Source organism: Stegodyphus dumicola, chromosome 6 (genome assembly GCF_044657685.1).
Source record: "Stegodyphus dumicola isolate Sdum_Otavi_A_Nest chromosome 6, ASM4465768v1".
Taxonomy (NCBI): Eukaryota; Metazoa; Arthropoda; class Arachnida; order Araneae; family Eresidae; genus Stegodyphus; species Stegodyphus dumicola.
This window is the reverse complement of record NC_140773.1, coordinates 21,942,319-21,959,292: the sequence shown is the minus strand read 5'-3', so window position 1 is coordinate 21,959,292 and position 16,974 is coordinate 21,942,319. Positions and strand designations below refer to the sequence as shown.

General features: G+C 33.3%; 1 protein-coding gene across 6 annotated transcripts in view; it reads right to left on the bottom strand.

Moving 5' to 3' along the window:
* Positions 1-7,272: 7,272 nt before the first annotated feature.
* LOC118192366 (plexin-B-like) overlaps positions 7,273-16,974 on the bottom strand; it is a 447,998-nt gene continuing 438,296 nt past the window's right edge. For all 6 annotated transcript variants that reach the window (XM_085818164.1, XM_035363312.2, XM_035363314.2 and 3 more), the window contains 2 exons: positions 16,792-16,866; positions 7,273-9,804 (listed from right to left, as the gene is read on the bottom strand). In XM_085818164.1, the coding sequence (XP_085674290.1) occupies positions 9,697-9,804; positions 16,792-16,866 (183 nt within the window). In that variant the 3' untranslated portion in view covers positions 7,273-9,696. The remainder of the gene's footprint in view (positions 9,805-16,791; positions 16,867-16,974) is intronic.

The following is a 16,974-nucleotide window of genomic DNA, read 5'->3' as shown; positions in this document are numbered from 1 at the left end:
GACAAACTTAGAAATTTGTGACATTCGGGTGATAACAAATATTGTAATTTTAAATTTTTTTAAAATTTTGTTTTCTGAAATATGAGATCATGTGTATGTGTTTTAGTTTTAAATATTCTGTACGATTTTCAATATTATTAATTTAAGGTGGCCAACAGATTAAAAAGTATAACCAACGGACTTTGCATGCTGTAATTTCTACAGATGGCATGAACAGGTAAGTCCTAGAACTATATATCCAATTAATCAGGAGTTTTTTAACTTGGAATCGGTGAGGTTGCTAACAGTTAAAACAGATGAATCTACTCTATTCCAATAAATAAATCCTTTGGGTGTTATGGGATAAACGCTAATCAGATAACTGCCGTTGGCTTCGCAAAAATTGAAAATCCAGTCTAATCCAATAGGATATAACTTTGATTTATTAATGCAAGATATGATTTGATGTTAACATGTAAATCGTTTCTGAAACTAGAATGAAATATTACCACTATACAAAACTTTCTTTTTGTTCCGGTTTGACTAGAAACTTTCACTCTGCCGAAGTTCCGGTTTGATTAGAAACAAACTTTTCTCTACCTCGGAATGGCAACAGTGAGAACTTGACTTTCGATTTGTTATGACGCAGCTAGAACGCTGCTCATGAGATGTAACATTAGATTCGAATCTATATTCTAGATTAGATTAACTTGTTTAGTATTTAATAAATCTTTTAAAATTAGATTGAATATTTGATCATAGAATTATAACTGAACCACCGCTTGCAGAAATTTAGATGTGGCATTTAGATACGTCGTTAGATTCATAGTTAGACGCGTAGGCAGCGACATTCGTTAATTCGATTAGTGTACATTAGTGCGTACATAAACAAGTTTATTAGTTCGCTTTTAATGGATAACTATTTTTATGAGTTTGTGTTTTCTACCGAAAATGTTACCATTGACCTATGATAAAATTAGACTCCTCAATAAAAATTTTTGAAGGATGCAAAAACTGGATGTGAGCCAATACACAGAATCTGGGTTTAGCCATAAGCATTACAAGTGCATGACAATAAACTTCAACAGGGTTCCGGAAGTTAACGTGGTACACTAAAATTAATTATCTTTTTTTTTAATTGAAAATTTTAAATCCTTGTGCACCACATAGTATCTTACAGAGATAAGTAAAAAAAAAAAAAAAAAAAAAAAAAACAAACAAACAAACAAATACAACAACACAACACAAAATAAAATAAACTTACAAATTCACAGATGACACGTAAGAGATAAATTTACAGAAGAAAGAGAAAGCCATTTTATGTTGGGCAAATACGTGAAGAGGGAGAGGAAATGTAATATTCACAGAGTTTAACCTAGAAATGAGTTCCTTTCGTCCTTCCCTGAGCTTTGAACAATAGAACAACAAATGTTCGACATTTTGCACTCCCCCGAAACTGCATGAACTGCATGTCTTTCAGATATGAATTGAATTTACCATGTCCAGTTAGAAATTGAGTAACTTCAAAATTGCAGAAAAAGTGTTTATTATTCAGCCTGTGAGGAATGGAAGGAAAATATAGTTTAGTCAAAGAGGCAGTAGTAGAATTCCATTCCACTCGAGTATTGTATCATCCCTACTTTTGTTCTTGTAAAATGACTTGGGAAGTATCATTGGAGTAATTACTTGAACATGTGTAGCTTGTTTTGCCAACCAATCAGCCCTTTCATTTCCTAGATTGCCAGTATGGCCACGTACATGAGAAAAGATAACATCAACACCTTTATTATTAAGGTCTTTAAGAAGAGCATGGGAAGTGACAATTACTTTATTATATGAGAAGATATTCCTAAGAGAATATAAGGATGAAAGAGATATTTTATTGAATGATTATAAATTCATATGCTTCTTCGTAGTGGATAATTTCTGCATCTAATATACTAATACAAGGAAAATATTCACAAAGCAAATAATAAGAGGACAATAGCATTTTTGAAAAGGGGAAATTCTAAAACGTACCTTTTATGATTGCATTGCAGCTCCATACTTTGTAAATATAAACGTATATTGAGGTGTTTTGGAGAGGTCGAGAGAGTTTGGTCTGATGGTATGCTAAATGAGTGTATTTGATTCTCTTAGAACTTGAGATTTGTTTCACTCATGCGAGTACTTTAGAGACTAACCCCTAACATCTGCCATAAAGAATGAAAGAAAACAGTAGTAGCATCTGCACTGAAATATGAAAGGAAATATTCCCCTTCCCGATTATAGGATTAAATCTGTTCCGCAAAAGATATTTAATTTTTATTATGCTGCAGCCGGAAATTTGTAAGATGGGAAAAAGTTCCTACCAATACAGAGACATTTTTTTATACATTCAATTCATATAAATGGCGATTTTTTTGGCAGACGATAGCTGCTATGCAAGAGTTTGTACTGTGTCCTCTTGTCAGTTTATCTGTGTGCGTGTTATTTTTTATCATTTATTTAATTTGTTTTTATACCTTTATTTATTTTTATGTTTCTTTAGTTAGTTTTACTTCATTTGCTTCTATGGTTTATTTTTCATTTATTTATTATGTTTGTTTAGTTACTTTTAATTAATTTCATTTGCTTCTTAATTTTTATTTGATATCTTCTTTAAATATTGTTTTAAATGGATGCTATTTATATTTTTGAAATAAATTGTCTTTCATCTCTTCGGGGAATATTTTTCGCATTTTTGAAATAATATAAGGTTTAAAATAAGATACGTTACAAAAATAAATAAAGAACAGGAATTCAATTAAATCTCAAAACTGAGTTCCTGTTCTTTATTTATTTTTCTGGTTTTGGTATATATTTTCAAGTTTTTATATTTTTTAGATTTTAATTTCACATTTCTTTAATTCTTATTTTGTACATTTATAGGATATTTTGAAATTTACTAGTACTGAACTTATCGGGGGTCTTTGTGTAAAATAGGTTCTAAATTTCTTATTTTGTGTGTATATATATATATATATATACTAAAGAAATATTGATTATATTATCTCCTAATATTAATTTTAGTAGAAGTATCACAACCCTTCTGAGTAAGACGCCGAAGAAAACACTTTGCCCACATCCCGCTAGAAAGAACGTAAGTTAATTAATACTTTTCCTGGCCTTTTATATGTTCATGTACATTCCCTTTTCTTATTATATATATATTAATTTTCAATTTTTATTATTTGATTTGTTTTTGCAAAGAATGCATTATATTTCTTAATTTTCTAATGTTTTTTCAATTACTTTGTATTTTATTTCATAATTCCAATTAAGATTACCAATGTTTAATTTTTTAGAAATAGTTTTGAATTAAAATGCATAAAAACGAGGGTGTCGGGGGACAATTACTCAAGTTTATCAATTTTACTACATAAATTGCTTTTAACTCAAAATTCTATTAGCGAAAATGCTTAATAAGAATGAGTTCTTTGGTACTCTACTTTGGTTCTAAATACCTTCACTTCACGGAAATATTTCGCTTAACTTAATTTGCCAGTTTGGCATCGCCTTATTACTTGAGTAAAAGACGAAACACCTTCGTATTTATTTATTAATTATTGTTAATTGAACGGGAGTTGGTTTGTTCCCCTTAAAAAGTTTACTAATTTCTGATCAATGGCAATAATTGCTTGCTTTTAATTTAATTTCTTTTCCCAACTGAAATTTTGTTATTCATGATTTACTTCAAGTCTCGTAAAACATTTTTAACAATTTACATTCAAGTTACTTTAAAACAATTTTCGGAATTAAACTTCCTACCTATGGGTTCACACTTTTTTGATACTTCTACTAAAATTAATATTAGGAAATAATATAATCAATATTTCTTTAGTAAATAAATTATTATTATCTTACTTTGCAGCTATTGCGCAAGTATTAGAATAACTTGTTTTCGAACCTAGAGAATTTAAGATCATACAAAATTATATATATAAGAGAAAGAAAGAGCATTTTGATAATTATTATACTAGTAATAGAATATTATAGCAGAATAGAATCCGATTTTTATTGTATTAATTTCTCATAATACAGCAAGCAGGTAATAAAGATGCAGATATCTGTTCTACTTGATTTTACGACTTGATAAGAAGCTTGATGCTAAATTAAATTTATAAAAATCCAACTTTTAAAAAAACTTGCTGTTTGTAATCACAGAGCCTTTTCACATAATCCTATTCACATATTTCATATTTTAAACAAGTGATCGGTACCTAATAATTTGCAGATTCTTTAAAAGTTTTCTTTTCTTTCCTCTTATTTTAAGCATTTTTGTTAATTAATTTATTTATGTTTTAATAAATTTGATCAAATATAGTGGGATGTAGAGCAGGTTTAGATCAAAGAGCACTTTTGCACGATACCCCAATTGCCTATTATTTTGCTACTGCTTTTTATTTAATCATTTATTGCAGTATTTCATCGTTTATTTATTCATCTCTTTATATAGATATAAATTCATCACATATGCAAATAAATAAATAAATAAAAGGGAAAAAACTGAGACTTGTTTATATTTTGATTGATTATATTCAAAATCAGCGTTCAATTTAAAGTTACTTTCTTTCCTGTAATTTTAAATTTTACTTTAGCGTGTTTCCCTTTCTACTAGGTTTGTCATATGTTTTTGAATCATCTCTCCATCTGTGTTCTATTATAGACGAATGTATTTTTCCAAATAAAAACCAATCTAATTAAGTTAAACTAATTTAGCTACCGATATGGTATGTTCACTCTTTCTTTTGTTTTAATAAAGGTATAAAAGATATTAGCAAATTTATATTTCAAAATTATAAAAGCTATATATCTATGCTTCAGTTATAAAGACGGTCATATAATTCAGTTAACTTCAACTTACTACTTCCAGAATGTAGTTTTGGAATCTTGCTGAATATTTAATAAGGAGGAGCAGTATTTAAACCACGATGTTACTTACAGAGGCAGAGAGAATCAGAGTTTCTGATTTACGCGCGTCTGCCCTTTTGGCCACTTTCTCTCAAAGCTGTTATTAAGCTCAAAGCTCGGCCGTACTCAGGCCGTTGCTAAGCTTCGTAGTCAAATAAGTTAAGGGGCCAACTCGATTTGAATCTTGATAGCTTCGGCTATATTTCTTTAGTTAATCTTACTTTTAGTTTAATTCTTAGTTTCTTAAGTTCAAGCCCAAGTGAGGGCTTTGTTTGTACACTCCCAGGCAGAGTTTTGTTAAATCTTACAGTTACCCTTATATCTTGTTCTTTCTTGTCGCCCGAACTTAAGCGATTATTCGCTTATCTGTTCTTAAGATTCTTCGCTTCCAATATTAACTTAGAGTTACAAAGTGAGGAACTCTACACTGTGATTGGCATGGCAACCTTTATCCAGTTAAAGTGTTTTATTTTTTTTTGCTGCAAATTTTATTCTCGTACCTTAAGCATTAAGTTTTATATGAACCTTTTGGAAAATAAATATTGAATTGCTATGAGCGTGGTGAAAAATCTTGTACTTAAAACTAATTCTTTGTGCTATGGCTTTATAGATGCTGCCACTCAGATTTAATTTTACAAAAATTAATAAAATTTTGCAGAATCTGTCTGAGTTTAAGTATATAGACGGAAAAGTGTTACAGAATATTTTTGCTAAGTTATTACCGCAGTTTTGTACAGCAATTAGTAAGCAAAAATGCTTCCCATGTTCGAATGTATTTAATATTACTTGTCTTTATACAATTAGATATAAGTAAAATTTATCGAAATTATAATTTTCTTTATTAAATCACTCTAACCTTAAGAGCGGTTTTTCAAAGCACATTTCATTTTCTGTATTAAATTGTGAATTTTAATCTCTATAACTTCCACCTGCACAAAATGTAAATTTTTAGAAGCGGAGTTATTTTCTATTCTCACGATTTGTCCCTATCACTCATTAAATAAAAAGATGTTGCCATCAAAAATTATCGTTATGTATTGTTTTTAAAGAAATCATATAGCTGGTATAAAAAAAATACGGCAACACAAATAAAAGAAAGTTGCCACCAAATTCATATTTTTAAAGAAATAACGCAGTGAATATAAAAAAAAAATGTATGACAACACTTAACACTCTAAATTCTAAAGATATGCTGCTTCGAAATACTTTGTGATTTTGTTGTTGATTTTTATGTGGCTAAGTGCGAAAAAAGTGCTGTTTATAAAAAGACCCCCAAAAAATTTGTGTGGTCATCTTACTAAGAAAAATTGAACACTGACATGTTGTTTTCAAAATATTTTGTGATTTTGCAGTTGAATTGAATTTTATGTGACGTAAATGCGAAGAACGTGATTTCAAAAAGACAAAAACAAATTTCTATTACCCATCTTACAAAGAAAACTGAATATTGATATGATAAACTGAGAAAAGACTGGAAAAAAAAAGTACAAAAATGCATGCCAACACTGTATCGGAAATTTTAAAATCTGTTGCTATGCAGCTTTTAAAATTTTTGTTATTGAACAAGTGCGAAGAAAACGATGCTTGATATTAAAGCTAAAAAAAAAAAAAAAAAGAGGTTGGTTAGCTGATAAACTGCGTGCTTAGCAAGAGCGTAGAAAACCTTAACAAACCTTTTTAGACGACTGTTAAAATCTGAAACCTTCTAAGTTTTTATTTTTAATTATTATCGAAATACACCAAGTATTCAATATTCTGCCCACCAAGCTGAATTCAGTTTAAAAAGCGTATTATGTCAACTAAATTGAAGGAGAATTGGAGATGCGATTAACAGTTCCGACAGCCCAGTCCCCATCTGCGTACTGAGGCTCTTCAGACGATGGTATAAATGTCACAGAGGCATAGTCATAAGGCACAAGTCCCGTTCATATTTGCGAGACAGGGTCTGAGCTCTAACCAACAAGAGAAGCTAAATTTGCGCATACGTGGATTGTGTCTGCAGCTTTTCCTCTCAATAAGTTTGGTGCGTTCGCCCTGATTGGCCGGCTCTTATAAACTAAGTCGGCATAAAGCTGAAAACTTCGAATTTTATGCCTAAACCAGTTTTCATGACCTAGCAACGAAGTTCGGCTTAAACCAATTATGACAATTATACCACCGTCTGATCGGTGCCTGAGAGACCATCTACTTCGATTTTAGTTGAAAATATCTTTATAATTTCTTTTTAGTACCTATATGCATGATGGCTAATTCCTTAATATGAAAATGTGTTACGATGTGGATAATTTAAAATGTGGTACATATGGTTATTATTGAGTACAGAAAAGTAACACGAACAACAATGAAATAAGATAACAATAAGAAAGTGTAATATTGTTTATTCGTTCGGTACAATGGCTACAAGTTTCGTCTCTGGTATAAAAAATACTTCGCGCATCCCTCGGGCGACGTGGCGGAGGAGTAACAGTGACAGTCGTCCTCTGTTTCCGGGGAAGAAGATATCACAGCCTAAGAGAATCCATATTTTTCGAAGCGCGACTGGCACTGGAGACGAAGCTCACGACTATTGGTTTTAACTAGCCACTGTTATGACGAGAAAGTATCACAGGCAGCGTGTATGACACAGGGGCGGATGGCACGCGGGAGGTTTTTGGATTCCCCCCATTGCGACCGGAGGGGAGACGACGGAGAAGATACACAACTGGAGGAGACGGACGCTTCCATTCCGCTGACGAGTGCGAACGGTCGTCGTCCGGGTACTGGGGGCGGGTTCGGACATGCATGTCATCTACCCTTGGTCTCTTTTTGACTCGATTGATAATCTTTACCCATGCAGATCATACTGGAAAGATCTTCTTTCTTAAAGAATTAGCATCACTTGGGCAAGATATCGATTCAGAAGAATGAAGCGTTTTTCTGCTGAATTATAATTCGTATCTTAATAGGTAGTAAAATGACATTTATAGCACTGATTGTTGATAAACATTGTCGGGTTTCGTTGTGCGAATTTCAGATGAAATGGCACAATTAATTGTCACCAGGATCATTTTACTTACAAGTTCGCGCACGCAATAAACATTCACATTTTTAATAGCACTTCTTGGCCTTCTACAATGCAATTTGATTTATAAAACAGCTTAAAACCGTTTAAATAAATAGATTATGAATCATCGATTATAAAAGCAAATCCACGGGAATTATCGATAATTTCTTTCGGAGAACGAATTTAAGAATCAGACTTTTCCATAGCTTTGGGCGTAAGTTATGCGTAAGTTTTCAAGTCTGAAAATTTATACAAGTTATTTTCCCTTACGATTCCAATGTATAAAAATAATTACAAATTATTTTTAAATTAATACCCTACGTCAAAATTCATTTTAAGAAAGTGATCCATCTTGTGGAATATATCGGGGAACAATACTTCGCATACGAAACGAAACCCGACAACGTTGGTTTGACACCAAGTACACGTGGGATAGCTTTCCCAAAGTTCTTATGATTTCTTTTTTTAAATGTTGGAAGCAACAAGAGAATTCTCTCCTCACAGTTCATGTGTAAACTTAATGTATAAGAAGATTCATGTGTAAATACAAGATTCTTCCCTTGCAGTTCATTTGTAAACTTTAATCTATAAGAGATTCATTTATAAAGACGAGATTCTTCCTTTGCAGTTCATTTGTAAACTTAATCTATAAGAGATTCATTTGTAAAGACGAGATTCTTCCCTCGCAGTTCATTTGTAAACATAATCTCTCATAAAATATATCTCCTTTCAACAAAGTAACTGAATTACAATTTGCTTGTAGGAACATAAATATACAAATATTAACGAATATACCAGAATAGGCTCACTTCATACATTTCATACACATTGTAAACATAGAGATACAAATAGATAATTCATTTAAATATACAAAGACAAATAACTGGGTATGGAAAACACAAAGAACACATGTTTGCAACAGTCACACATCTAACAAAAATCGTACAGATCTATGTCAGTGATTCAGTCCGAACCCGCTGGCCCACAAAAAACACTCGCTGGTATATAATTATACTATATGTATTTATATATATTTAAATCCTCAACAAACAGGTTGGACGACGAAGTCCGAAGACGGCGCCGCCTCAGCATCTTCAAGCTCTGTCTCGAGCGCCCAGATCATGACGCGTCTTAATCTCTTTTCCAAGTCCATGATATCGCGGTCCGAAATCAGGCGGAAACACATATCTCGAGGAATTAATGGAGAATCTCGCGCATTCGACTCACAAATACATCGGATTCTGAAGCTCTGCATCGAAAAATGCTTGTGGATGAATGTTCTTTTCTTGTTTGTTTACTTTTTTTAAGTCATCCAAAAAATATACCTATGTGCAAACATTAAAAAAGGAAACTGTCTCACGTAGGATAAATTATCAAACATTTCTTCTTTCTTGAAGTTCACTTGCTATAAGCGACTCACTCGGCGAACAGCAATCGACTCATGATTTGAAACACTACAGCAGTCGCATATTTACAACGATGACTAAATTTGTTTTATTTACATAACATAGATCCTCGAAGAAACTTCAGTTTCTATCCTGCTGAGGAAAAAGCGGTGCATTTTTCATGACGTCCCGTTTTGCCAACAGGTTCCCTGAGGATCCAGTCCCTCGTCTGTTAGGAAAAAGCCTGTTCCAGGGCACAGGAGACGAGGCCATACATTTGGGATGGGGAATGGCACTTCCACAGTCTAGTGGAGGAGGGGTAGATTCTCGCTGACCAGCAGCGTTTGAATTTTTTGTCTAACAAACGGATGTCTCTTCTCCTTCCAAAGTGCAAGCCACCGTCTCCAGTTTGTCTGCTAAGTGCAATTTTTGACAATAAGGATCCATTTCCAAAGCTTCCAGGACCTGTAGGAGAAAACATTTGCATCAGTATAAATTTAGAAGTCAAACAACAAAAAATCAGCGTTACATTTGCAAATTTTCACAGGACTAGTTTCGATGGTTTTACCGAACCATCATCCTCAGCTGTCAAAGCGCAAATGAACGAGAAACTATAATAATTAGATAAGATAAGAATGGCTGGACAGGAGTTAAGCTACTGGCGCCATCTACTGATGAAATAAGACCTAAAACAATTTCCATAAGGGCTAAAGGCAAAGATGGATTAGGGTCTTTAACTAGAACAGAAAGATATTTTTTGAATGTGAAACGCCTCCAGAAAATCTAATTCACCAATGGAAGATGTTTTTTGAATAATTTTGGCTGCAGAAAAATTCAAAGTGTGATTTTATCTTAATTTACATCAGTGTTTATAATGCCCTCAAAATACTAATTACATTTATATATTTTAATACACATCAAACCCTCTCGAACCGCTTGACTAGAAACCCGACTGGTTATATAGGTTTGATAATATCAGACCGTACACGTATGCCGCCTCGTTCTCTGCTTTCTCATTCCTGGTGGCTAATATAATGAATAATATAGGAAAAACATTCTAGCAGGAAACGAGAATTCAGGAAAAAGCATTCAGCAGGAAAAAGCATTCTAGCAAGAATTTTTCCAATGAATCTATCTCAGACAACCAACACTGAAAGTATTCCGTATTTTTGTGACCATAAACAAATACCGTTTTTAGATGCCACATGTCTAAGATAGCTACTTCAACAGAAAAAGAAAATTATTTAGAATTGTAGGCGGTCATCTTATAGAGTATCCACTGTATACTAACGTATAATACATTATTTTAAAATTAATAGGTTATAAAATATCTAAACTATTTAAGACACTGTTTAGTATTAAAATTAATAGGTTATAAAATATCTAAACTATTTAAGACACTGTTTAGTTTTAAAATTAATAGGTTATAAAATATCTAAACTATTTAAGACACTGTTTAGATTTTTGAGTAATTTTTCTATTAACAGGTTGACTGTCACAGCAAAATGGTACTCTGTAAAAAAATACTCTGTTGGGCCATTTTTTAATTCTAGTGTTTTCTTTTCACATTTATCCTTAAAATAAGTTTAGTACCTAGTTTTACTCCCAAATAATTATTTTAAATTAATAATTATTTAAAAATTACAGTAGCAAAATATATATTAAAATCATATCACAATTTATGGAAAAAAGCTTATAAAAGCCGGAAAACTACGCAGCAACTTTCTTAGGCCGTTGAAATAATTTTAACCGTACAAATCTGTGTGCTCGTAAAGCACCGATGACATCACACGGCTACAAACAATATAAAATTTGTAAATGACATTCGATGCACACGGCTCTGAAAAGTAAAGCCGCTGTGAATGATGGATCATGCACATGGCAGTCAAGGTCTTAAGAAAACTGAAAACAATCATTTCCATCAAGCAAGAAAGATTAATATAAGCTGATTACCGCAATTAACAGAGTAAACACAGAAAATGAAGAACTAAAATTGTGCACGTGGGTTATACGACTAATACCACAAATACATATGCCCGATTCGGACTATTTACTTGGGAAAGAAAGTGGAACATCTGCAATTCGTGTCGGAAGGACTTTTTATAGATATTATTTTAAAAAAATTCTACTTTCTTACAAGTATTACTTTTAAGAAATTGTAGTTTTTTTTCATAAATATTACGTTTAAGAAATTTTACTTTTTTACAAATATTACTTTTAAGAAAAGTTACTTTCTTTTATAAATATAAGAAATTGTACTATTTTATAAATATTATTTTTAAGCAGTTTTTCTTTTTTATAAATACTACTTCAGAAAAACATGACTTTTTTTAAATATTACTTAAAAAAAATTTTAGATTTTTTTTAAAAAGCATTACTTTTAAGGCCAGAAAAACATGACTTTTTTTTAAATATTACTTAAAAAAAATTTTTAGATTTTTTTTTAAAAGCATTACTTTTAAGGCCAGAAGTCCGTTATCCCAGAAGGGCTATTAGTCCCGAAATGGCATTTTGCGTCGAATTACAGTAAGACCCCGCTTAACGCTGTTTCGGTTTAGCGCTCTTTTATTTCAACCCGGGGATTATCCGAAATTGTGCGCAGCACTAGGTTTCCAAATAACATATCCGAAACAGTGTAGTTGTGTTTCTTGCTTGGTGGACGTATTTTTATCATTTGAAACATTTGTTGACATTATTGTAAGTTTAAATTTGCATAATACTAAAACGATTAATATAGTGACAAATATTATGATCTTTAGTTTTTATCATGGGTGATAATAAAAAACAAGAAAAGAAAGCAACCAGAAAGAGCATTTCACTGGAAACTCAAATGCAAGTGATTAGAAGATTAGATTCTGGTGAACGTCAATCTCAAACTAGTGCTGCACTGATTTTGGCAACTTCAACAATAAGGACAATTCTTAAGAATAAAGAAAAAATACTGTCATCGGCAACTGCAACTACGTCTAGAATTACCCGTTCTAGAAATAACATTATAGAGGAAATGGAAAAACGACTGTCTATATGGATTGACGACGAAATTGAACGCAATGTGCCATTAAGCCAATCTATCATAATGCCTTCTTCACAAAAAGGCAGAAAATTGGAAACCCAGAATAGACTGAATGATCTGACTGAGAATTTTATTTATTTTTTTTAAAGTATATGCGTTTATATTGTTTTTATTTTTGTAAGAAATAAATGTTTGATTTTATTTTTATTAAAAAAAACATTATTAAATTTAATGCCTAACCATTTTTTATCCGTCTTCCCCTAACCCCATTATTTACATGTTAAGATAGCCTCGCTTAGCGCTGTTTCGCATTGCGCTCTACTTCGATGGAACGTATCCCCCGCGTTAAGCGGGGTCTTACTGTACTATACACGGATGTATCACTTTTCAAATCGTTGCCACCAAATATTATCGCCATGTATTACATTTAAAGAAATTAAACAGTGAAAAATCTGCATGACTGTATGTATATTTCTCGAGCTGCCCAACCGGTACAGTGGTTAGCGTCGCTGACTGCCGTACAGAAGGGCCTGGGTTCGAATCCCGGATAAGGCTTATAGTAAGGCGTATAGTGTCGGCGCGGCATGGTGGCACTCTAAATATGCAGCGAGCCGAAAGTCCTTTCGTGTGGTTTGGTGAAAGAGGAGACGGGTTGGAAGACCCTCGGACCCTGTCCCCAAGGGCTGCTCTCCATCAAAATGAGGGGGGGGTGGAACTGAGCTAATTCGTACTGTCACCTGTTAGGTGCTCAAGGCTGTTGCCAACGTCAGGCGTAATCTTGCGGTCCTTGCCACGAGGAATTTCGTGGGCTTGGGTTGACTATGTCAGACAAGTGATAAGCAACAACAACATGTATGTTTTTCACACTGTAAAAAAACAACAGTACCTACAGCCACCAAATACTAAATAATTGTAGTCCACTCCACTCGGATATGGGCCCCTGGAAGCTATATTCTTAAACTTTAACGAATTTTTGATTAACACTTTGCGGCACAGTGTGTCCGGTCTCGACACACCTAAAAATTTCCCTCTGTACGCACAAAAATTTGAATGAAAAAGGATTTACAGGTTACTATAGGTTACTCTGAACCTTCTTTATTTATAGTAGATGGCAGCTCAACAAAACCAGTCCATATATTTTAGCCATGCTTAGTTTTTTAAGACCCTCATTTTTCAAAGAAATCTTCCAGATTTTTTTTAGGGAATAAAAGGAATTGTTTGAGAAGAAATTTCTATGTTATTTTTTTGGCTGTATGCTATAATCTCCTTATTCTATATATTTTTTAAAATTTTTACCTTGAAATCTTGCCTAAAATGAAACGGCGAACCCTAGGTGTGCCCAGATCGGGCTCACCGATAATCTAAGACAACTGAGAGTCTGTACGCTTTGTTTCTCCGCATCTCATCGGTCAGTTCATTGACAACGTAGCTCGTTTCAGCACTCTTTTCGAAGCTCTATTCAATCAGTGTGCCACTTTGGGCACACCCACAGAATTAAACGATAAGTGCTATCTTCACAAAATTTTACTTGTGTACTCCTTTAGGCCTAATTAGACTGCCTACTTTTTTTTTTAATCAAAATTCCAACTTTAAAAGGTAGCGTGCCGGAAAGTGTTAAAAAATCAATGATTTCAAAGCGAACAGTGGCAACACACGATACGGAATAAAATATCTTTACCTCCAGCGAACGAGACTGTCTATCGGAAATTCTAAAGCTATGCTGCTTTTAAATATTTTTAGCCCAAAGGGGCGTTAATCCAAATGCTCTCGAAACATGCATGTATGTGTAAATGAAAGAAACGCCCCTTTGAGCGTAATATAAAAGCCGAAAGCTCCAGAGATTTTTTTTAATATTACTTTTTTCTTAAGGAACATTACTCTTTTATAATTATTATTTTAAAAAATCGTCATAAAAAGGAAACTTAAAGAACATTGTCAAATCGATTAAAATCTTGTCCTATCTTCCTACGTTACATTTCAGCCATGGGTTTCCTCTTGACGCTACTGTTGGACGAGTCAATCTGGCAGAATACCAGTTAGAATCGTGCGATCAGTTAAAATAGTAAGAGACCAACAATATATTCCTCACAATTCATCCCTCTACAAATATAATATAACTAGCTTACGAAATTAAAGACGCATTATATAACTATATATCACTTTTACATGAAATGAATTTACTAGAAAAACGTACTGGACATGTTTAACCCGACATGTTAGTCGAGTAATTGCAACAACAAGCGAGAGTTCATATTTAAAGAAGATGAATTCACCGGGAATAAATGTAAATCCAGCGGCTGGATAATTTTGCACCAGACCTCACTGATGAATGACTTACTCATTTTGTCGCAGGAATGTCATTTGGTAGTTTGATGCATCACCGATTGTTGCCACTGGCACTTGTCGCGAATAAAGTCAACGATTTGGAAAGAGGAGGAATACATTAAATCAATTAATGAGTCATTAATACACATCACTGCCACCTAATCGTTACCACAAATGGAATTAGCATTGACGCAAAAAGACAGATATTACCATCGTTAGTTGAGACCCGCCCGATATCAAATACAGCCCGGCATTAAACTTTTCACTCATTAAGAAATATAGCAGTTAGAATAATGCAGGAGACACTTATCAGTTTTGATAATATTTCAAAGGGGGATTAGAGCTATTTGAATGGCCAAAGTTCCTTCATTTAAATGCTGAAATATTTGGCAATTAAAATATTTATGAAAAATGAAATATTATCTATCCTTTTCGAGATTTAGTACGCTAATTCTGTTCCTATTCGAACAAGAATAGCTTATGTAAATTGGCTTATGTAGTTCTAGACAAAACTCTCGGCTCTAACTTGACAGCTGACCAGATTATATTATTGAAGAACGCAAATTAATACTACTCGTATTATATCTATCTGTGTTAAATTAATACTATTATATCTATCTGTGTTCTTCGCATGCCAAGATATTTAAATTCCTAGATAACTGTCCGTGTATCATAGAAATGAATGCTTATTCATTGAAACAGCACATTACATTCCTATTGAAACCAGTTACATTCTTCGTTATTCGTTATCTTTATAATAATGCATTAATACTTTTTTTTATTTTTATTTTCAAAGCATGATTAATAACTTTGAAGAGACATTAGGTATTTTTGATGCAGGAGAAATGAAAAAAGAGCAATACCCTCGCAGGGACTCGAACTACGAACCTCTCGAATACGCGCCGAGCGTGCTGACCACTACACCACAAAGGCATGCTAAGAATGAGGGAGAAAAACCTTATATAATCCCTCTTCTAAAGGGCGACTGGGGATTAGGGGACACACTCGCCAAATCCTGGTGGTGGAGAATAATCATCCACCACCCTTTTAGTTCGGGCGCCACTGTAGATACATTAGGTATTTTTTTATGGAGGACAGATGAAAAATGAGCAAAGTCCTCGCCGGGACGCGAACTACGGACCTCTCGATTAAGCGCCGAGCGTACTGACCACTACACCACGAAGGCATGGCTAAGAAAAGCGGCTGAAATACCTCATAACTTTTTAATCATTATGAAAAAGAAAACATTTATGGTAACGTTTTTGCGATGACTGCACAGTAATGAGATATTTAATTTAAGATTTCTCAATATATGAGAAATTAAAGATAATTAAATCCAAATTTTGACATCCGTTCTTTGTCAGTGAAGCATGTATAAATCTCAAACATCTTAGTTCAGCGTGAATTTGAAGTATCATAACTTCAGACCATTTTTCTTCCTACGAATAGTTATTATGATCTGATCAAGTTGCTTAAAACGAATTCTGGACCACTCTGATAATTTCTGATAATTAATCTGATAACTTCAAAGGCCATACGGAGCCCACCAGCGGCCGAGCGGTAAAGACACTGAACACTGGTAGTTCGGTCTGAGGTTCGAATCCCGCGAACGGGCTGGCTGCATGGGCGTTTTCGTGGTTTTCCCCATGTGTAACGTGTATACGAGCCAGTTTCCCTTAGAAAGTCCTCCACGAAAGGCATCCCTCCCTTTAGGCAGATAGCCCTCGTGTGCTTTGCCATAACTGAATAATCCAATCCTAATCCAAATCAAAGGCCATACGAATTCTGCGTATGTTGAGCTGACCAAAACACATGAATGCAATTTTAAAAGGAAACGGTTGACAGTCACATTCCAGTTTAAAAAAGCTTCCATAGGTCACGTTTCAATGCATTAAACCAACGTTTTAAAAAGAAATAATATTTTCCTTGTTTCGTAACTTTTTAATTTTTTCTTTTTTTTAAAAAATTATTGATGATTTAAAGTGATCTGCTGAAACAACTAAACCAATTGCTTCAAACAATAGAAAATGGAAAAAGAAAATAATAATAATTTCTGTCAAATTTATTTAATTTAACCTTAGTATTTTATGTAACAAATAAATTACAATACATACCTGTTCATTATACTTGGCAGCATACACATATAGTTCACGCAAGGCACTCACGATGTCGAATTCCCCAAGATGAGACTGCAAAAATATGAAATGAATATTATTTACACGATAACTACTGTATCTTGGGGGGGGGGGAACTATTTTCACATTACACGGAACCTTAAAAATATTATTCCTGTATAA